This window comes from Euprymna scolopes, chromosome 29, assembly GCF_053919585.1.
Source record: "Euprymna scolopes isolate OS-2025 chromosome 29, ASM5391958v1, whole genome shotgun sequence".
In the NCBI taxonomy this organism is placed as follows: domain Eukaryota; kingdom Metazoa; phylum Mollusca; class Cephalopoda; order Sepiida; family Sepiolidae; genus Euprymna; species Euprymna scolopes.
The window spans coordinates 25,379,962-25,403,800 of record NC_136510.1 but is presented as its reverse complement, the minus strand read 5'-3'; the positions used below and the strand labels follow the sequence as shown (position 1 = coordinate 25,403,800).

General features: G+C 38.9%; 1 protein-coding gene across 1 annotated transcript in view; it reads right to left on the bottom strand.

The window, feature by feature from the left end:
- LOC145252552 (F-box DNA helicase 1-like) overlaps positions 1-23,839 on the bottom strand; it is a 65,330-nt gene that overhangs the window by 22,407 nt on the left and 19,084 nt on the right. Inside the window, exons 4-9 of the mRNA XM_080112105.1 lie at positions 20,779-20,969; positions 20,298-20,435; positions 14,024-14,121; positions 13,562-13,640; positions 8,874-8,963; positions 2,066-2,267 (exon numbers count right to left, since the gene is read on the bottom strand). Of these exons, the coding sequence (XP_079968231.1) occupies positions 2,066-2,267; positions 8,874-8,963; positions 13,562-13,640; positions 14,024-14,121; positions 20,298-20,435; positions 20,779-20,969 (798 nt within the window). The remainder of the gene's footprint in view (positions 1-2,065; positions 2,268-8,873; positions 8,964-13,561; positions 13,641-14,023; positions 14,122-20,297; positions 20,436-20,778; positions 20,970-23,839) is intronic.

Here is a 23,839-nt window from a genome sequence, read left to right as displayed (position 1 = left end):
TATTCTGCCGGAAGTATTCTATTTAGTAATCAATAAATTACTTATTTATAATCAATATATCCATATTTACCCAAATAACATCAATGAATATAATATTACACATGTTCACATAAGCAAAACTAAAAAAAAACAAAACTATTTTCAATTCCCAGTTGTATTAAATTATTTATTAATCTGAATTTAAAACTATAAATTAAGTTCTTATTACTGTTATAATTAAATTTATTATTACATAAATTATAATTCTTTGTATTTCTAAATTTCTAAAACTACAATTTTATTTAGTTGAAATTTATGAATTTCCTATGTAATCCATTAATATAATTGTTTACCTTGAGCGAAAAATATTAACAATTTAATTCTAAGCTTAACAGAGTTATTGCCCTTTGAACAAAAACTTAAATGTATCTTCACCGATTTTTTATCATTCATTTACAAAGTGTTTAAAAAAAAAAAAAAATCCTATTAACATAAAGCTGTCATGTTTCTCGACCGCACATGAGCAGTCCTAAAACAGTTGATCAATAGATGAAAAAAATCTGATAACACTTAGCAACTCTTTTTTCCAGATGAATTTCAAGTCTATAGTTCAAACATTTGTTGAGTATATAGGTTGAGAAGTATCCTCACACACACTTTTACAGATATATGAGAGAGAAAGAGTGTGAAAGAAATTATATATATATATATGTATATATATATATATATATATATATATATACTAGCGAGGGGTACCCGGCGTTGCCCGGGTGTTTGGAGATGTGTGTGGAAGCTCTGGGGGTTGGGGGGGGGGGGGGTAAAAAAAATTTAATTTACAGAATATAATGCAGAGGTGTCACGGAAAGACAGATAAAATTAAGATAGAAAATATAAATTTTAAACTAAATGGTAGAATAAATGGAATAAGCTATGCAGATCCATGTTTATTAATACAACATATATGCATATTTTCTATAATACGCACATTTGAAAGTTGAACACATGCCCGATGAAGATTGATTTTCTGAAATATCACAATACACATCCTCCATTTGACCATCATGTAGAAATAAGTATGCTGATCAAGTAAGAACACAAATAAATAAATATATATATATATATACACACACACACACACACACTAGCATTTCAGCCCAGCATTGCCCAGGTGTTTGGAGGTGTATGTTGAGAAGAGAAAAAAAAAAAAAAGTGGTAATAGGAAGGCAGGCTCAAACCCGTACCGTGAAGGAGGAAAAGAACGGGAAAAAACATGATGTCTTTGCTGTTACAACCACTGCCAGACTGGAAGTGACGCAGGTTTAAATTAAAGCTAGACAATCAAAAAGGGATGACTTTAGAAAATATCGGCGAAAAAAGCGACCCCTCCCTGTTGAAAAGTGCCCAGTTAAGGGTGAAGAAATTAATGTTTTTAGCCAATTTTTCGGTATTTGTCATCTGAAGGGTCGAGCTTCAAAACGATACTGATCTTGTGAAAATCCGCCACCTCTGTTGAAAGTTTTAGGCAGACATGCAAACATACATACATTTATATATTGGTAGCTCAAATTTGACACAAACCGATTAAAAAGCTTGCCCTATCTCTGAATACCCTTTATGTAAAATTTCAAATGTTTAGACCAGAAATTGAATAATTTGGTAGAGATCACAAAGGTCAATTTTTTTTTTTTTTTTTTAACTTTGACCCCTCAACAGTTATTGTTTTAGGCTCAAATAAAGTTATTAAGTTAGATCCATGTCCAAGGAATCTATATCTAAAATTTCAAGTGTTTATACCCAAAATTGGCTGAGGAATTTGGTAGAGTTCTCAAAGGTCAAATTGTTGAACTTTGACCCCTTAACAGCCGAATTTCTGGCCGCAAACGGATTACAAAGATTTTCCCAAATCTCAGTACCTTATATATCAAATTTCGAGTCTGTAGACTGAAAATTGACGGAGTTATTGTGTAGGGAAATGTACACAGACACACACACATTCACTTATATATATATATATATATATATATGAGAGAGAGAGAGATAAAATAATTAAAAAACAAAGAAAATGCAACAAGACATTGAAACTCACTTTTTTGGATTCACAGTCTTTTATAGCACCCTCGACATGTTGAAAATTTATTTCTATATCCCTGGATACAAAAAACCGTTCTAGCACCCTCAGTACAACTTCACAATGAAAAACATTATTATATTCTTCGACACATCTTAAGGCACCAACCAGATCACCCACATTCAGGTTTCGCCAGATAAGTTTATTGTTGTCTGCATAACTGAAAACAGAAAAAAAAAAAAAAAAAAAAAAAAAAAAAAAAATTGTTTTTTTTTTTTTAAAATGAGGAGTTATTTTTATTTCAGACTACCGTTCTCATCTTGAGGTTCATTTTCATGTTTCAGTTGCTATAACCTCTTAACTTTCTTCAGAAGCCGTGGCATAGTAGATAAAGAACTTTGTAAAATTTCAATTGTAAAGTTACACTTTTACAGAGGTTGAAGGTTCAATCCTCAGTGCAGGCGACACTCAAATTTCGAATTACTCGGAACTTCTACCTAGTCATGGCTGACAGAACGAGAACATGCTACTCCCATGTATTAAATGAAAAAATTCCATTCTAAATTTTGTGCAGATTCCCTGAGTTCGGCAGAAAGAATCCCACGTTCGACAAAATGCAACTTATGATTACATCGACCAAAACATGAAAAATGACACCCAAGCTGAGAACAGTTGTCCAAAAAATCCAAATATGAAAAAACAAAACAAAAAAACAACTTGTTACCTGAATGGATCACATTAAAATGAGAAAAGGACAAGCTGAAATGAATATATGAAGTGTAAGGCATATTGTGTTGGGGTGGGGGGCTTTATACTGCGTGAGAGGATGACCTATTGGGCCAATGTTGATACGTTGTACATAAGACAAATACAAGCTGTCTTAAATGTTTCCAGATTTTTTTTTGTACAGGCATTTTAAATTGTCGTAGACTCTTGAAAATCCAGTGTGTTATTGCTATACATCCGAGATGACTGACCAATTTCTATGATTTCAGGTTCAAATGACCGGCTACAGCAGGAATTGGAATACACCCTACTAAAGCCTGATTGTCACAGCTGGTGGACTTCAAAAATGCAACCTGGACGTGAGGACACTTTGGCAGAACAATATGCAATAAAATTCTGCTTCCCCCCCCCCCCCACATGAGTATCACCACTTATCAAGGCCTTGAGGCCACTCGAGGATAAGGGTTAAAGAGTGTACAATAGAAATTGGACAATATAGTAATCGTTAGTAATGGAAATTTGGTGAATTTGTTAACTTATATGGAACAGCTCATCAAAAACTTGTTTACATTAGACTTGAAGACAACCATATTGTAATTAGCTGGAAAGCAGGAAAACGGAAGACAATTCCATAGGCGTATAGTTCTAATAAAGAAGCTTTGCTCATGGAATCTACATTTAGGTTTAGGCACAGATAGTGGGAGAATTGTTGATAGTGTTTTCTGCTAGACGGGCGTTTCTTGAGAAAGTTTGGCAAGGGGGGGGGAACCATAGCTTGAAGCTCAGCCGAGCACTTGCCATGAAAATAACGATAAAGCAGAGCCAAACTCACAACTTTTACTTCTGTGAGAAAGAGGCTGCAGGGAAGAGAAAGGACATCCCCTACAAGGCTACGAAGTCTATTTTGAATTCTATCAAGGCAGGATAAGTCCTTTCTAGCAGCTCCTGCCCAGATGTGGCAACAGTACTCCATCCTTGGATGTACCTGGCTCTTATATAGATAGAGAATTGCATCAGCAGAGAAATATCTACTGGATCGATTGAAGGATCCCACCATTTTTCCAGCGACCTTGGCAACAGATTTAACGTATGTGTTCCAATTAATATCCGGAGTAAAAGTCAAGCCCAGAAGCTTGTCAAAACAGGAAGCCTCCCCAAGACGAGAGCCATTCATTTCAATTGATGCCAGATGGAGATCTTTAAACGTGGAAACAATGCTATAGAAATGTATGAAATGCGCTTCAGACTGCTTTTGGACCATCTTGCATGAATCAAGCATCAGCTTTTGAGTGGCATAAGAGATTCAAGGAAGGCAGGGAGTCTTTGAAGGATGATGAGGTGTCGGAGAAGTAAGAAAGTCAAACACCAGAGTTAACTGGCCAAATAAAGAACTTCAAGGATAAGGTTTGGTTTGGTTTTATGGCATATAAACCATTTTTTTTTTTTGTCATTTAATGCAGAGTTTCATTTGGGGGGGGGGTAGATATTTCAATTTATTCAGTAAATCAAGTCAGCCTTTAATGTCCTTTTTTTGTGTGTGCGAGTCTGGGCAGAGTTGGATTGAATTAAAGTTATATTCTTTCATATAAATTTACTTTTTTCAGAAATGTTAGTATTTTGTTGGAATTTATTTTTGTAAATAGTTCTTTCGTATTATTGACTTTGTAATAGTTTTGCCGGATATGCGCAAGATCGCCACAAAGTGTTTTACTGTAAAAGGTTCTTGGCATGCAAAACATTCTGGAGGATCTTTTTTTTTTAGCAGGAGGGAGTGGGTTATGTGCGTGTGTCCAATGCGAATACGAGACAAAATCACTTCCTCTCTACATGATTTTCTGGCATCTGGTAATCGTTCTTCTATTGTGGGTTTGATCTTGAAAAGTTATTTGGACAGTTATTCCATTTTTCTTGCCATTTCTTCATGAGATTTGTTGTTTGTGTGGAATTTTTATATTGGTTTTATTGAGTTTTAATGCGTTTTTGGCAGCTACGTCGACTTTTTCATTGCCCTGAATTCCAAAATGACTGGGGATCCAGCAGAATTTGATTTGAGAAAGAGTGTATTTTTATAATAGTTTGACGAGTAGCGGGTTATTTAAATTTTTATTCTTTAGGGATTCGAGTACCGATAGGGAGTCTGAAAAAATTATAAATTTGTTGTGGGTGAGGTCAGTAATGAAGTCTAGTGCCATATCTAAGGCTGTGGCTTCGGCACTAAAAATTGAGGCATGGTCTGGTAGCCACTTCTGTAAGGTAATGTTAGTGGATACGACTCTGCATCCGGTTCCGTTGCTGTCTTTGGAACCATCTGTGTATATGTACTAATGGTTTGGGTATTTTTCCTGAATGTTAAGGAGTTTTTCTTGATAGCTTAGCGGATGGGTTTGTTATTTTGGGGAGGTTATTTAATTCAAAGATAATTTCAGGTTGTTTTAGTAGCCAGGGTGGAAGGCTTAGTAGGTTGACATCATGGATGTTGGTGATTGTGATACCTGCATCTTCTATTAGTAGTTTTGTACAAAGACCAAAAAGATTTTATAGCTTTTACTTTTTGGTCATATAGGTTTTGGTAATTTGGATTGAAGGTACAGTTATGGGCAGGATTTGTTGGTTGTGATTTTTTCCCATCATAGAGCGAGTAATCTAGTGAGTTTACAATGCAGTCATAAGCAGGATTGTCTGGGCAAGAGAGAATTTTTGTCAAGTATTGCAAGGCTAGTTTGTCACATCAAATTAATAATGGGGGTTCGTTGGCTTCTGCATAGACACTATTGATGGGGGAAGTTCGGAAGGCTCCTAGTGCAAGCCTGAGGCCCTGATGTTGAACTGTGTCCAATATCTTTATGGATAAGGACCATTGTGTATCTATAGAGACAATAAGTGCATAGTTTAATGTCAGTGTGGGAACTGTACACATAATTATTCATGAGGAACTGAAGATATAAAAGATATATGCACAGTTTGTCCCAAGGGTGGTCAAAAAAGATCAGAAAGAAAGATATTGTCATGACAGCAGCGAGATGGTTGAGCTGATCAATTCAGATCCCGTAATTGAGGATTTGGTAACCTGCGATGAAAGCTGGATCTACTGCTATGACTCAGAGACAGAGTTCCCGGTGGAAGCATTCTGGCTCTCCCAGACCCAAGAAGGCCAGACAGAGTAAATCCACCCAGAAACTTATGATCCATTTTTTTTTTTTTTCCAGCACGGGAATGATCTACACGTACTGGTTTTCCACTGGACAGACAGTCAACAAGGAATACTATGTTGAGTTTTTAAAGGAAGAGATTCCATTAGAAGGGGTCAGCACTCTTCAAAACGGGTCAGTGGCATTTCCACCAGGACAATGCACCATCAGTCTTGTCACAGACTATTTGACCAAGATGGGCATCAAAACAATTTATCACCATCCCTACAGTTCAGACCTTGCTTCTTATGACTTTTGGTTATTGCCTAAGCTCAAGGAAAACCTTAGAGACTATCATTATGAGGAGATGAAAGAGGCTGTGACGAGGGTCATTGACATGCTCACACAAGAGGACTACCATGGAGAACTTCCAGAAGTTGTTGGAAGGATACAAGTCCATTGCAACCGGAGGAGATCATTTTAAAAAGGGACTAGCATTTCATGTGTACTGTCAATAAAAGTGCTCATATGAAAAAAGTCTGGAAACTTATTGATGGCATCTCATAGTTAAAAGCAAATATTAGGCAAGTTCAATAGCATCAATATAGTAAAAAAAAAAAAAAAAAAAAACAATAAAAAAAAGACAAAACACCTGTTTCTGATAATTCAATTTCACAAGTTTTTGTGTACAGAGAAGGCAGGAGGCGAAGGGCCGGGAGACGGTGACAAGGGCTGGAGGCGAAGGGCCGGGAGACGGTGACAAGGGCTGGAGGCGAAGGGCCGGGAGACGGTGACAAGGGCTGGAGGCGAAGGGCCGGGAGACGGTGACAAGGGCTGGAGGCGAAGGGCCGGGAGACGGTGACAAGGGCTGGAGGCGAAGGGCCGGGAGACGGTGACAAGGGCTGGAGGCGAAGGGCCGGGAGACGGTGACAAGGGCTGGAGGCGAAGGGCCGGGAGACGGTGACAAGGGCTGGAGGCGAAGGGCCGGGAGACGGTGACAAGGGCTGGAGGCGAAGGGCCGGGAGACGGTGACAAGGGCTGGAGGCGAAGGGCCGGGAGACGGTGACAAGGGCTGGAGGCGAAGGGCCGGGAGACGGTGACAAGGGCTGGAGGCGAAGGGCCGGGAGACGGTGACAAGGGCTGGAGGCGAAGGGCCGGGAGACGGTGACAAGGGCTGGAGGCGAAGGGCCGGGAGACGGTGACAAGGGCTGGAGGCGAAGGGCCGGGAGACGGTGACAAGGGCTGGAGGCGAAGGGCCGGGAGACGGTGACAAGGGCTGGAGGCGAAGGGCCGGGAGACGGTGACAAGGGCTGGAGGCGAAGGGCCGGGAGACGGTGACAAGGGCTGGAGGCGAAGGGCCGGGAGACGGTGACAAGGGCTGGAGGCGAAGGGCCGGGAGACGGTGACAAGGGCTGGAGGCGAAGGGCCGGGAGACGGTGACAAGGGCTGGAGGCGAAGGGCCGGGAGACGGTGACAAGGGCTGGAGGCGAAGGGCCGGGAGACGGTGACAAGGGCTGGAGGCGAAGGGCCGGGAGACGGTGACAAGGGCTGGAGGCGAAGGGCCGGGAGACGGTGACAAGGGCTGGAGGCGAAGGGCCGGGAGACGGTGACAAGGGCTGGAGGCGAAGGGCCGGGAGACGGTGACAAGGGCTGGAGGCGAAGGGCCGGGAGACGGTGACAAGGGCTGGAGGCGAAGGGCCGGGAGACGGTGACAAGGGCTGGAGGCGAAGGGCCGGGAGACGGTGACAAGGGCTGGAGGCGAAGGGCCGGGAGACGGTGACAAGGGCTGGAGGCGAAGGGCCGGGAGACGGTGACAAGGGCTGGAGGCGAAGGGCCGGGAGACGGTGACAAGGGCTGGAGGCGAAGGGCCGGGAGACGGTGACAAGGGCTGGAGGCGAAGGGCCGGGAGACGGTGACAAGGGCTGGAGGCGAAGGGCCGGGAGACGGTGACAAGGGCTGGAGGCGAAGGGCCGGGAGACGGTGACAAGGGCTGGAGGCGAAGGGCCGGGAGACGGTGACAAGGGCTGGAGGCGAAGGGCCGGGAGACGGTGACAAGGGCTGGAGGCGAAGGGCCGGGAGACGGTGACAAGGGCTGGAGGCGAAGGGCCGGGAGACGGTGACAAGGGCTGGAGGCGAAGGGCCGGGAGACGGTGACAAGGGCTGGAGGCGAAGGGCCGGGAGACGGTGACAAGGGCTGGAGGCGAAGGGCCGGGAGACGGTGACAAGGGCTGGAGGCGAACGGCCGGGAGACGGTGACAAGGGCTGAAGGCGAAGGGCCGGGAGACGGTGACAAGGGCTGAAGGCGAAGGGCCGGGAGACGGTGACAAGGGCTGGAGGCGAATGCCGGAGACTGTAACAAGGGCGGGAAGCGAATGCCGGAGACAACAGAGGGAGAGGGAAGACCGGAGATGGCGACAAGAAAGTTAAAAAAAAAAAAAAAAAAAAAAAAAAAAAAATCACTTTTCCAACTATTAATAAAATAGGTTCCAAAGAATCATTTAGATTCACTGTTTGACATAGGATAGGAATAAGAGACATTTAAATGAAAAAAGTAAATTTTAAATGCAGAATAGAAATTTCAGTTTTTGTTCAGAATTCCCCACAAAAAAAAAAAAAAAAAAAAAAAAAAAAATTATGATGTACGTACCAATCATGGAACATGTAAAATGATTAAGTACTTTTATTTATAATTAAAAAACAAAAATTATGAGCAAGAAAGGACTGTCCTGCGTAGTCATCTTGAATAAATAAAAGGAGATAATTCAACATTAAAACTTGCGAGATCAACCTACACTTTCCCCATTAATCACTAAAAATTGTTTTAAAATGATTTTCTTTATAAAACTAAGACTACTTGATCAATTTATGTGATTTTTGGAATACGATCTTTTTGTTCAGTATGCACATCATTTTTCTGGGTTTCGTTTTTAAATATGGGAGAATTCTGAACAACCAAAATTTCTAATACTTACATGGAGCCGACTTTTTTATAAGCTAATCTGTGTGCAGTTGTGCAGTGAACATTTTCAGGGAAAATCGTCTTTGCTCGTTTCGCAACAAATCTGAAACGCAAGAAGAAAGTTATCATTGCCAAGACTAATATCTAACTTTAGTACAAATAATAGTTGTTCACTACAGACCCTAAATTTACTCTATACTAGCAGGGGAGAAGAGGGAGCACTCTGCATTTTCCAGTCGTAAAATGCATTTTAAAATATCCATATTTTGCATATATTATAAGAGTCAATTCTATATCAATTATTTCATATTATATTGTACCCAGTATATGATCAGAATTTAAAAAAAAAAAAAAAGACAAAAACAGCTAAAATTGAAACCGAAAGCAAAATTTGTAGTGTTCCAGCCTGAGACGTTACTGTGTGAGCTATCGTCAGTCGGATAAAAAAAAAAAAAGAAAAAAAAAATAGCAAACTAACAATATACAAATGTGTGTGTGTGTATATATATATATATATATATATATATATATGCGTAGAAGAGCAGTTTAAGTTGATTGACACTTGCTAAGTTCTAATTTTCAATTTTGACCCATTACCAACTATTTTGACCTGGTAAAAAAAAAAAATGGAGATAGACGTAAGTTTTATAAATTTATCTCCCTCCCATATTGGAAAAACAAGCCAAACATGCAGGGTCTCCCTCCACGAGTGAATGATATAGGAGAAATTTTATCCCTATAATGCCCCCTAGAGGGATCAACCAGAGTTATCCCAGAAAATCTTTTCTGGCAAAAATTTACTTTCACCATGACTAATGTTTGTGCAAAATTTCAAAAATATCTAAGGAGTGGTTATTGAGAAAAATGAACAAATGAACAGACAAATGAATTACTAGGTACAATCCCTCCTTTGTCAGGGCACAAGAAAAAAAAAAGTGCCTATTTTCCAATACCAAAAAACGATTCTTCTAATTGTCTTTCGTTTAAAGCGATTAAAATGATAAAAATTGATAAATATCTAATATTCTAAACTACCATTAAAAATAAAATATGTAGATCATCCTCCACAAGTGTATTTTTACAATTAAGAAATTATTTGGACATTTAACATATGTATTAATAACGTCTTTACAGCAAAAAGAAATAACATCCCTATTATTAAATACTAGCAGTTCAGTCCGGCTTTGCTTGGATCCTATGTACTGTTCATAACTTTATATATATATATATATATATATATATATATATATATATATATATATATATAAAATGTTTGACTTATGTCCAGGTAACCTACATCTAAAATTTCAAGTGTTTAGACTCAAAATTGGCAGGAGTTTGGTAGAGTTTACAAAGATCAACTCTTTCAACTGACCTCTTGGCAACCAAATTTTTGCTCAAAAACTGATTAAAAATCTTGCTGCATCTCTGAATACCCTTTATGTAAAATTTCAAATTGGCTGGCTAGTTTGCTAGGGAACGCAAAGGTAAAAATTTTTAAAACTTTGACCCCAATTTTGACCCCTTAAACTTTGTTTTGGACTCGAATCAAAACGTTTTATCCATGTCCAAGTAACCTACATCTAAAATTTCAAGAATTTAGACTTAAAATTGGCGGGAGTTTGGTAGAGTTTTCAAAGGTCAAATCATTGAACTTCGACCCCTTGACAGCAAAATTTCTAGCCGAAAACCAATTAAAAAGATTTTCCCAGATCTCAATCCCTTATGTCAAATCTCGAGTCTGGAAACTGAAAATTAACAGCTTGGTAGGGAAATGTACACATACAATTTCACTTTTATAGATATACAAATTTATAAAGAATCAGAATCGGTAATTGTATTGGAATTGGGAATTTAGTACAGAATCTGTAATTGTATAAGAATTGGGAAGGATAGGGGTGGAAAATGGGATTTTAAGAGCTAGCCCCCTAGAAGAGCCACTAGTGTCTAAGGGAATTAAAAATAATTATTTATAATTAAATGTGTCCCTTCAAGAAATAAGTTTAACAATTGAGTACTGTCTGCTGAAATAAGTTGGTCATTTGACCTGCGTGCGAGATCGTGACACTTTAGTCGTTTGATCACTGTAGACCGCTCTTGTATAACATGCCTTTATAAATGTTTAATTTCACTTGAATATTGTTGTGGTCGATGATGGGTCTGTGGTTTGTTCCTTGCTAATCGAGACAGAAATGGCTTTGTTGTGTGGTTTGAATCCCACGACAAGCAGCAATCAGAACTTCCTACACTGGTGATACTGGTAGGATGAAACACTAATGTCTGTAGGTATTAAAAATAATTATTATATACTAGTGGGACATGTGGAAATTCCACAGCAGACCGTTTCATATGTAATATATTGATATTGGCATTCGGTGCATGTTCAGCGTAAATGGAGACACCTTGAAGCTCTCTTGTTAAAAACGCAAAAGTATTTATCTAAGAAGAAATGGAGGTACTGCATAGACCGGTCATAAAATATTTAAATATTTTAATTTAAGCGGATTTTATATACAATTATAAATTTTCTATTGATTCTTACATATTATAAAGTTGTGATTTCAAAAATAAAATATATCCAGATGACTTGGGTGCATCAGCTTGAATTGAAACCTAAACCTATAAAGATATATATAAACTTGATTCCTTCAGCTATAATCGAAACTGAAACCAAAACTTATGAAGAACTTGGTAAAATTATTTACTACAAGAAATGGATGGAAGGTCATAACAATCAAACAACAATCACTGAAGAAAAAAAAAAGAAAAGAAAAAAAAAAGATGCAAGTGTGACACACAAAATAAATAACACACCTGCTATCCTATATATATATATAAAATATATTTTAGCCATCGACATAGTCCTGTTTCGTTGTATCACAACTCATCAGTGCCGCTAGACTAACACCTATCCCAAGCCGAGGATCAAACCTAGAACCGTCGTGATGACAGTCGGCAGTTCTACCTCCTGACTACGGACGCGGTGGCCGCAATTAATCTGTCCGAATGTCTATTTAAATAAACATCCGTCCGCTACTCGTAAAGTGCTCAAACGTTTGTTTGTAAACAAACCGCGAGCTTCGCATTTTTTCAGCTAAATTAAGTAGCGAGTGAGATTATTTACGATAGTGCTCAACCCAAGAGGGGGGGGGGCTTTATAAATATATAGTAATTTATAAAATATATATGACGATTAAGCTACACTGAATATTCTGCGTTTCATCCACTATAGGATTTGTCAGGCTTATGCGCATAAGCCTGACGAATCCTATAGTGGATGAAACGCAGAATATTCAGTGTAGCTTAATTGCCATATATATTTTATAAATTACTAACTAGCTCTACCTACGTATTGAGCACTTTTGAAGTAAATACTTCAAGTTTACGCATAAATCTATGCTTTCGTATATTAGATTTATGTGAGTAAATGAAGTAATTATATATATATATATATATATATATATAACACACACAAGCAGGCCACCCGGGTCATAAAATACAAATATTATATTTTAATTCATACAGAAACTGAGACATGTACAAGTATTGTTTTTTTTTTCTCTAAACAGTCCACTTCTTGAAAGTCAAAAAAATACTCAAACTGAGATTGAAACCAAAACCCGAGTCAAGTACGATAACCATTTGGTCAGTGTGACATGCTCTTTATAAAGTGTTTTTCAACTCACTTATATTTAACATAAGTAATCTATGTGAACCATTCACGCATGCGCAATTCTGAAAAAGTTAGCAAACAGAAAAATCCAATGACTCCCACGTACCAATGTTTTAATTTTGACTCCTTAGCAGCCCTTTTTTTCAGGATGAAAACCTATTAAAAAATTTTTCCATAGGTCTGAATAACCTATATACTAAATTTCAAGTCTAGATTAAAAATTTGTTTAGTATATTGGCCGAGAAGTGTCCTCATTATATATATATATATATATATATATATATATATATATACATACATACACACACAATTTTGGTGCCAAAGATTTTTTTTTTTTTTTCAATAAATAAAAAAATAAATCAAACATTTCAGCTGATACCTGACCATCCTCAGTGAATTAGACATCTTTATTTTCTTTTTCTCATTGTCAATCAGTAATGACAAATGCTAACAACAGATGACCACAAGTTCTCTTCTCTTGTCACAAATAAAGACTGTAATAACGCCTATTCCAAGAGGAGAAACATTCTGGCGCACTTTTTAGTTAATAGATCTATGTGGCATAACGGGGTAGAAACTTTTCGGGGGAATCCCTGGCTCACCACATTTTGGGTCCTCTTAGCAGATGTGTACTGTTCTCACGGGGAAACACGTACAATCTGCCTGGGCAATTTCCAAATGTCAGCACGAGTCAGGGTGGGCTTGATTGACAAGTGTTTTGTGTAAACGATTACTGAGAGGTCATAAGAGGTCATGCACGTATGCTTGCTGACAATCAAATTTAAAACATGTTCAAATGTTACGTATGCATTTCTCTTAATGAAGAATGGGAGGAGAATTAAATTGTATTGTTTTAACTGTCAAGGCTTGGATTCTTTGTGTGTGCGACAAATGCATAGCAGTTTTGAGCTGGCTGTTGGCGACATATGTTGGGTCAGTCAAAAAAAAAAAAAAAGAAAAAAAAAAAGGGTATTGGTTAAATATATGACAAATTAACGAAGATAAAAATGATTAATAAAATAATTTACTTGTTGGGCACAACCAAAAGAAATTTACTGCTCGGACGCATTTTTGCATAATGCACAAGTACGGCAGTCTTCCCAGTTCCTGTAAAAAAAAAAAAAAAAAAAAAAAGTGTTTATCAGTATGAGAAAAATTGATGTTTACTTTGAATTTATATACTAATTTATAACTTCGCTAGCTATCTATACTTTGGCTGCTGCTGCTATTTTCACACATGCTCATACATGCTGTTATAATAGGAGCAACTGGTCTTATGAAAAAGAATTTCAAAAATTACCTTGTGAATATACCTGGTGAACCAAGTGAAAGATACACAAACAATCGCACTTAAGGGAATAGTTAGAATATTAAAAAATCTCAGAGTGACAGAAATAGTGTGTAAATGTCTGGCATCTCATAGAATGCCCCATCCCCAGTAAAAACCAAAGAATTTAAAAAAAATCTCGGGAAGATAAATCAAAACTTACCTGCATAGGCTGTGATTTTGACAAGATCTCCATGTTTGACATCTAAGTTGAGAATCTTATTTTGTTCATAAGTAAATCGAATTTTCTTTTTGTTTTCGCTGAAAATGGAACAAAAAGAAAAAAGCAAATCCAAATAAATACAAATTCTTAAATTCGATGTTTGTGATAATATTTTCTAGCTTTAAAATTGCATTTTAAAGCTGAAAAGAAGTATAAGAGCCATAATTATTCAACAGAAAAAAAAAAAAAAATCATTTTACTAACAAAACTATGTTTTTGTGAAATCAGTCCATATAACAAAACCAAAAATGAAGATCATTTATAATATGATGATCACTGTTGAAAGAACAGATTTTAAAAGATTTAATTAGATTTTCGTAAAAGATGCAACTTTATTTTACGCTACATGTTTGGCTTTTTTAAAAGTTCTAGAATTTATGGAAATCACTCTAGACTAGGCATGAAGCCACTTATTGTAAAGAGCTAGAGCTAGAGCTAAAAATATAACTTTAAGGTCAAAAACTCACCAACGATGTTAGATGGATAGATTTCAACCCAGAAAACAGCAATTCTTACGAAGAGTTACAATACTACTGAAATTAAACCCAAAATTGATTTTTTTTTTTTTTAAATCTTTTGTGCTAGTTAGTCAATTGTTATTTTAGTTGACTTTGAGGTGGTCACTTTGATCTCTAAAATCTTCTGCTTTCCTCAGTTTATTTCCGTCTTTCAATTATCTCCCATGTACTAAAATTTGAAAACCCAGAATGCTTTCCTGACAAAAGTTGATACTTACTAGACCTAGAAACTTTTGTGTTTTGCAATGCATGAGGTAGTCAAAGTATACCACCATTTTTGATCTAAAGCCAGATACGGATACACAGCACCCTTCCAGTTTCTTCCCGTTACAATCAAATCTCTCGATTGCCTGCTTCCTGCTCAATTTTGGTTTTCCTCTTTCTATCAGATGGTTCGTTAGAACACTCAACTGGCAATTCTCTCTGGGGCCATCTTTAGGGTGTGTCCAAGCTAGCTGAGATGTTATTTGCAGATTATTGACAATACTACCTGTTAGTGCGGTCTCTGACTTCTTGGTTGGCAATTCAATCACTCCATTTGATCTGTAGCATCTTTCTAAGGCACTTTGAATCAGATGGGTGTAATTTTTTTTCTCTTGGCCGATTTTGATGCCAAGTTTCACGTCCATATAATAGTCAGGGTTCATACAGCTATTCAATGTCAGTTTTCAAGGTGTTATTCAGACAAAATTCAAGTTTTCAAAACAAAACTTGATATATAAACAATGATATAAACCAAAAAACTTAATTGAGAATAGGAAAAATAATTTTCATTTATCTTTTTATTTGATGAAGTAGTTTTAAAAGGTCAGTTATTTACATGAAGTTCTCTAATATGCAACAAAACTGGTCAACTATTTACATTTTTCGTTCATTTAGTCTTAAGTGAGAGACACATGCGATTTCAAGGCACTTTCACCCATTTTGCTAAAGAAGAAAAAAAAAAAAAAACTTTTACATACAGAACAATATGCTCGTCGACAAGCATATCTACATTCCCTAACCCACTTATATTTGGCCAACTAAGCACGATTAAATGTTATTTTCCCCCCATTGTAAATTCGTCTACGCTGTGTTTATTTACTTGTAAATTTACGGTATTGTGGATTCAGAGTTACATTCCTTCATCATGAAACTACTTGGTTATTATATGGAAAACATCAGGTAGTTTCGTAATAAAGGGATGCAACTATCAATAATAACACAATGCAATTTCAGAACAATGTATTTCTATTCAATATTTTAAAAATATTTTTATTAATACTTAAAAAAAAAATTAATATTTATTTTGATTTTATTTTCAATATTTAAAATATTTTAATATTTTTTATTAATACTTAAAAAATAGTTAATAGTATTTATTTCGATTTTATTTTTAATAATTTTGACAAATTTTTACTGAACATAAAGAATGATTTTTCAAGGCCTTTTTAAGATATTTTCCATATTTTTAAGGATTTTTCAAGGTAATAATAGAAATAAGGCCTTTTTAAGGTCAAAGTCAAAACACTTTGCAAGCCTGTGCAAACCCTGGCAGTGTGCATAAAGAGTTTATGTAAAAATCTTAATTTAGATCTGAGAGTGGACATATTACGATGGCTTATTGTACCAACGTAATTCTTGCATACCTCATTATTATAAGTTTTATTTTTGTGAAATTAGTACAATATATAACTAAAACTGAAAACCATTTGTAATATTGTAATGTGAGAACGGTCTCAGCTACAAACAAAAATAAATTAAAATCCCATCAGCATTTTTTCTTCTTTTTAAAAAGAAGCGTTTATTTCCGTTACTTTCGGTATCACTTAAGTCTCCCGCCATCGTCCATCTCGCCCGGTGTACACACTTCTGACCCCATGCCGGCCGCAGACAGTCATTTCTCACATTTGCTTCACACATCCATTCTCTTCGATATGGACTTTGTTTCTCCTTCGAGCAAGTGTTGCCTTTTTTTCCTTTCTTTCCTCAACCATACTAAATTTGCATATGTGTTTTTTTCGACTGCTGCTGCTGATCCTTTCCCCACGCACTTGTATGCACTATGCTACAATATGAGTATGTTGAAACTATATAATAACTTTAAACCTTAATAAAATATTAAAAACTGCTTACTAGTCGCGTGCAAGCAACTCTATAAATCACTCCGTCGGACGGTCGGTCGGTCTGTCTGTCCATAACACTTTTGTGCTTAGCCTTTTTGGTTAAGATGAAAGACCCGGGCTACAGGGGAGGGTGATAGGGTTAGTCAAGAACTAGCTAAGCAGGACCTTCTGCGTGAGAATAGCAAGCGTTATGAAGGTCAAGTAGTCAGAACTAGGCTTAGAAAGGTAGACAATGAAGCAGTCAACTCCAACACTGACGCGCGTTGTGAAATTTCTAGGCGTGGCTCGGACAAGTACATTGCAAAGGTAAGACATCCGGATGGACGCACCCTGGAATCGACTCGGGAGATCTGCGAGGGGTTTCGAGAACATTTCGAGGAGCGTTTTATGCAGCAGCCCGATCTTCCGGTCCTTGAGTTTAGCGACTATGTGGCTGACTCTCCCCGCCTCGAGGCGGCTAGTTGCGAGGGCCGGGTGACTGAGCGGGAGGTTTTTACTGCGCTGAAGCAGGTCAGCTGTGATAGATCGCCGGGACTTGATGGTCAGCCATACGAACTGTATTTGAGGCTGTCGCCCATGTTTCTGCCTCTTCTCACGGATGTGTTAAACCATTGGTTTGCTCAGGGATCCATCCCACGCAAAGTCACCAAAGGAGTGATCACATTGCTGACAAAAGGTGACGGGTATGCTGGGGAAGAATTAGACGATTACAGGCCCATAACTCTGTTAAACACAGAGTTGAAGATTCTGGCCAAGGTCCTGTCGAATCGGCTGCAGGTTATCAGTGAGTTGATTGAACCGGAACAGAACTACGCTGTGAAGGGGAGATCGATTCAGAACAACTTGCACCTGATACGCACGATCCCAGAGGGAGGGATAGACGACATGGAAGCCGCGCTGATCAACTTAGATCAGTCCAAAGCTTTCGATAGGGTCGACCATCATTCCTTGGCATCTGTCTTAGAGGCCGCCGGTTTTAAACCGAGCTTCTGCAAGTGGATCTCAGTGATGTATCGCCAGCCCACAGCTGTCGTGCAAGTCAACAGAAAGCGCTCAAAACCCTTTGTTATCTCTCGGTCGGTTTGTCAAGGTTGTCCGCTGTCGCCCCTGCTCCATGTCCTGGCTTTGGAGCCCCTGCTCTGCAAGCTCTGACATGGGGAGGCAAATTCAGCCCTGCGCGGAATTGCAATAACCGGTGGCCCAGGTGCCAAGGTATCCGCGTTGCCAAGGTATCCGTGTTTGCCGATGATGTCACGGTCTTTGTGTCGAGCTTCAGAGACATTGTGATCGTGTCGGAGGCACTCAGTACGAAAGAATTACAGGGACCAAGATAAACTGCAGCAAGTTGGTAGGACTGCGGTTGGGCGCCTGGAGTGGTAACGCCAACCTCCTGGCGCCCTTCAGCTAGATGGATGGCCCGGTTCAGACCGGGTCTTCAGCTTGACAAAAATTGGTTGGAGGTACGGTCAAAGGTGGAGGCTGCAGTTAATTCATGGCTGCCTAGGAAACATTCCTTAAAGAGTAGAGCTAAAGTGTGCGCCACTTACGTCTTTCCTCTCATCCTTTACCGACTGGCTGTACTTCTCCTGCCTGCACAACACCTAACAGCTCTTGTGCTTGCTTCTTTGGGACAGAGGAAGACACTAGGTGAGCAGACAGGTCTGTATTCAACGTCTGTATGAGGGAGGCTTGGGAATGCTGGACTTGAAGTGTCGAGACGCTGGCCTTCCTGAGCCACTATATGCAAGATGACCACCCGTGGTTACTGCCACCTTCCCCGACCTCGTTTTCGACCCTTCTATCAAGAGCCGTCGAAGGCCGCGGCGAGAATCTGCCTACATGAAAGAGTGCAGAGCCGCGCTAAAACGACTACCAAGGTCCAGCGACCTTGTGACTGCTACCCGTAGGGAACTCCACAGGGATCTAGTGAAGGGGGCCCGCCGACGACACGCTGTGCACGCGTTTGGGTTGGCAGCAGAGTGAGATCCGCTCCGCGTGAAGTTGGACGCCAGGCTCGAGTCATCTGAACAATTCGGAGTTCTCTCTGACATGTCAATTGGCCCAAAATGCACTTCCACTCAACATACACTGCAGTTCCGGGTTTTTGGAGTCGCCTGATTGTCCCTGTTGTGGGACAACGGACATAGAAACGACTGATCACGCTTTCTTCTATTGCTGCGAACTCCGCCGGTACTGGTCATATGTCATCGAGGTGACGGCTTGCATCGATCCTGAGCATCCTCGCCCAATTACCGTATCCAATGTCATGGACAACGTGAGGCCACCGTGGAACCGGGAAAGACAAATGTTCTATGTTACGATCCTGGCCGTGGCAAGAATGGTGATTTGGACGTGGCGTCTGCAAGGTTGCTTGGGGGGGGGGGGTCTTTTTCTGATCAGGATCTGATCGCTTTCTTTAACCACCAACTATGGGTGAAGATCAGATGTGATAGAAGAAGGCTGCATCGCGCGCCATTTGACAGAAGATGGATACATGTAGCAAGTTTGTGTGTACGAAGAGGAGCCAAATTTGAATACGTGTTTCCCGCTTCGGTGTGGAATGCACAGTTCCATAAAGTAAAATTAAACAAGTAGCCTCTCAGCTAGCCGAGTGTGTGTTCCATCCCTCCCCGATTAGGAAGCCTCCAATATCCCCCCCCCCCATACTTGCAATTTTTGTTTTCACCCCTTCCTCTAAATTTCAACCATCTTGGAGAGAAAGAAACACAAACCAACCCCTATTCCTTACCCACAAAATTTTTTTCTCCATTTACCCGCATCTCGAGGGTATCTCCACTTAGAGACGGACCTGCAGAAGCGAGGTTCCTTTTACAAACCTAGTGGAACGGGGAGTCTATCAACTAGACGGGGTTGGGAGGGTTCTACTAATCATTTTTGTTTTTTCTTCCCCCGGCCTTGACACAAATGAATTATTGTACCATTTTATTGTTATCTTTTGTTTTTACACGTCAATAAAAAATGTTTTAAAAATTAGGAGTTAAGTAGGTTGTTTTTGAAGGATTCCAGTTATTTTTTAAGCATTCAAGTCATTCTTAAATTCATTCAAGTCATTCTCAATGATTTACTTTTTATTTAAGTCATTTCAGCCACTTTTTCGGTCATTTTAATTATCTTTAAGAATTTCATGTCAATCCTACATTCACTCATTACACGAGAGCACACGACTAATAGCTATCGGCCTTGTTAAATTACATATTGAGAAACGATGTAACGTTCATACTACACGTTTGACTTTTTTTTTTAAAAAGTATTTGTGGACTGTCATCTGCATCTTCAGAGTTGTTTCATGGCGTTTAGGCGAACAATTCCTCCGGTCTTCATCAGGTGGTTAACTGCGATGGGATAAGAATGCTGTGTCTCTTAACTGTATCCTCGGTAATTACTATGACTGTGACAACAGAATATTCTTTTCATTCTTTTGACTCAAGTATACATCCGACAGTCAATCAACCGAGAACCGCATCAGTATATAAAAACATAGGATATTACCAAAATCCATGGAATCTAGAGAGGAAAAAATGCCCTAGAAAACATTTAATGAGGAGATTACCTTGGAAGCAAACAACTTACCGATATTTTAGTATAGATTGTTGTTGTGTTGGTAGGATAGGTGTCTTTAGATCATCCACTGACATAGTGCCATAGTCTACCAATGTTTCCAGTGTACAGGCAAGACGGTGAGTTATGTTTAGAAAGGAAAACTTAATTCTACAAAGATAAAAACAAAACAAAAAAAAAATAAATAAATAAAAGGTAAAAATGAGCCGAAACGACAACAACATGGTGGAGAAAAAGGGGAACGGCAACACCGTGGAGAAAAAGGCGGGGGAGGGGGGGAGAGAACGACAACGGGGGGGGGGGGGAAGGACAACACGGGGAAAACAGAAAAGAAAAAGATCATTATTAGAAAAAAAAAAACTTAGAAGCATCCAACTGTCACAAATTGAATGAACTATTTTCAGAGAATATATATTCAAATACAGCTTTTGAGTTTTTAATCAACAAAAAAACTACAATAAAAGGGAAAGGAAAAAAAAAAATAAGAACTCACTCATAAGGTTTTAGACGCCATAGAGTCGTTTTCTGCATGAAAAAATAGAAAATTTTGTAAACTTGATCCAGAAGGATATCAGATGGCGTCTTGGAAGGTGTACAAAGTATGATTTGCAGCAAATGTTGGTTAGCTTTCACAGAATCAGAGATAATGAACAGCAGAGTGAGGAGAGCCCACGGAGAAGGCACCTGAAAAATAAGTGTATATATATATGTATAAGTGAAGGAGTTTACGAAAGTGCAGAAATTAATGTTGGCTGAAGGCCAGTTTAGCTTTCCGCTGTTTTATTTGTTTCCCCACGATGTTAGGGAAACCAAGCTTTCCCGAAAAAGGGAGGAACTCTGAAATAAATAGCAATTGTCCGATATGATGGATTCCCCGCCTCTCACCTCGATCAAAGCTAATTGCTTTTAAGACGTCCGAACATGAAAGGCCGCTGACGGTTTTACTATGTGTTTCGCTTTATTTATATGAAAAAAAAAAAAACCCAACAAACATGCAAAAGGAAGAAATAGCATGAATTTTATAAAAGTCGCTAAAAATATATGAAGATACGACGTCCGTTCGCAAATCATAAATATTATGATCTAGGGAGTATATATATATATATATATAAAAAGTAAACATCAGAACCAGTGGGGGTGCCCAGCATTGCCCAGGTGTTTTAGAGGTGTAAAAGGGAAAAAAAAATGTTTTGGTAGGAAAGTATGCTTGAACCCGAACCCGAAGCCTTGATGTGAAGGTGGAAAAAAGGAGGGGGGGGGAAAAACAAAAAAAAAACGGCATCTTACCCACTCCGCCACAAAGGGAAAGGAATGAAAAGCGTTTTAATTTAACAATCAAAAACTTGAGAAACATCACACCATAGAGGGAATTAAATTCTGCACTTAACTTTTGCTGTGAGGCAGTTTTTATGGTTTTGTTTCCCCAACTTTGGCTACGTGGTAGTTTTTGTTTCCCCAAGATGTTGGGTTGGGGGAGGGGGGGGGGGTGATCAGCTCTCCATAAAATGGAGAGTGTCTAATGAATAGCATTTGTCTGATATAAGGCGTTTCCCCCGAATTGAGCAAACCTTATTGCTTTCTGGACATCCCTAGCACAAGTGCCAATGAGCTGCCTTATGCTACAGATTCAGTTTCGCTTTTATACTAAAAAGCCAAAGAAACATGCGAAAATAGCGGGTAAAAGTCGTTAAAAAAAAAAAAAAAAAAATAGACGCGACCGCCCTTCGTAAATATAATTTAGGCAGTATATAAAAAATTTTAAGAATAAGTGATCACCCCGAGCGCCCCTAGAAAAAAGCCTTTGCCGGACATACACAGAAAATGCACACACACACTAACACACATTTTGCCTTTTTTATTTATATTATATATATATATATATATATATAGATAGACTAACGGGGGTGCCCGGTGTTGCCCGGGTGTTTGGAGGTGTGTGTTGGGGTAATAAAAGTTTTGGTAGGCAGGTAGGATCGAACCAGGAACCTTGAGGCAAAGGTGGAAAATAAAGTGTGGAAAAAAAAAAAAAAAAACCTGACATGTTACCCGCTCGGCCAGCAAGAGAGACTAGCAGAAAAATGTTTCAATTTATTCAAGGATTAAAAACTGAACGTGAAATTAAGGAGGTCAAATATCACGCTATAAAAATCTCACAGTTAACTTTTACTGCGAGGCAGTTTTTTTTGGGGTTTGTTTACCCAACTTTGGCTGGTTTTGCTTCCCCCAAGATGTTTTTCTTTTTTTTGGGGGGGGGGGGCATGAAAAGGGATTGTCCAAATTGAATAGCAATTGTCTGATATCAGGGGTTTGTTTCTCTTGCATTGATCAAAGCTTTGTTGCTTTCTGGATCATCCCCAGCGCAAAAGCCAAGAACACACAGTTTCAATTTAGTTTCACTTTATTTATACTAAAAAGCCGAACAAACACGTGACACAGCGAAATAGCACAAACTTTATAAAAGTCGATCAAAATAAATCTAGACACGATGTATGTTTGAAAATCGTACATATTATTGTCTAGGGAGGGGTATATAAATAGTTCTAAGACATTGGAGGTGTAAAAGAAAAAAAAACATGTTAGTAGTCAGGGAGGCGTGGAGATACAAAGGCGGAAAAGAAAGTGTAAGAAAACATGACATCTTACCGCTAAACAACGAGGCCATAGGAAGTGAAAAACGTTCAAATTTAGCGATGTCAATCAAGAAGTTGACTTGCTAAGTGAAGGAATTCATACAGGTGCAGTAATGAAGGTCGGCTGAACGCCAATTCAGCTTTCAGCCGTTTCATTTTTGTTTCCCCACGATGTTGGGCAAAACCAACTCCCCACGAAAAGGAGTATCCAAATGAATAGCAATTGTCTGATATGAGGGGTTTCCCCAAGATCGATCAAAGCTAATTGCTTTCTGGACGTCCTGGTTAGAAAGGCCGGGAAGCTGCCTTCACTTTGGATTTAGTTTCGCTTTTATACGAAAAACACAAACAAACACGCGAGAGGATGGAATAGCGTGAATTTTATAAAAAAAAAAAAATCAATCAAAATAAATCTAGAGACAACGTCCTTTTGCAAATTGTAGATATTATAATCTAGGGAATATATAAACAGTTCTAAAACAAAATCTTACATCTTGGCTCGAACGTGCAATCTTAAGATAACGACGCTGCTCCCTTACTGACTGGTCTATGATCGCGGCAGCGAAATTGGGTTGTTTTTTTTTGGTTTTTTATTAAACTAATTCAAGAAAACGTTTTTTTGCACATGCGTGTATGGCTAAATTGTAATGAAAGAACGATTTTTTTGCTATCCCTTCCTGTAGAAAAGTGCCCAGTTGAGGACGAAGGAATTAATGTTTTTAGCCAATATTTAGATATTTGTTGTCCAAAGAGTCGAGCTTCAAAAAGGATATCGATCTCATGAAAATCAGTCACCTCTGTCAAAAATTTTTGCAAGACATCCAAACATTGACACATTTTGCCATATATATATATATATATATATATATATATATATATATATATATACACACACACACACACACACACACTAGCGGGGGTGTC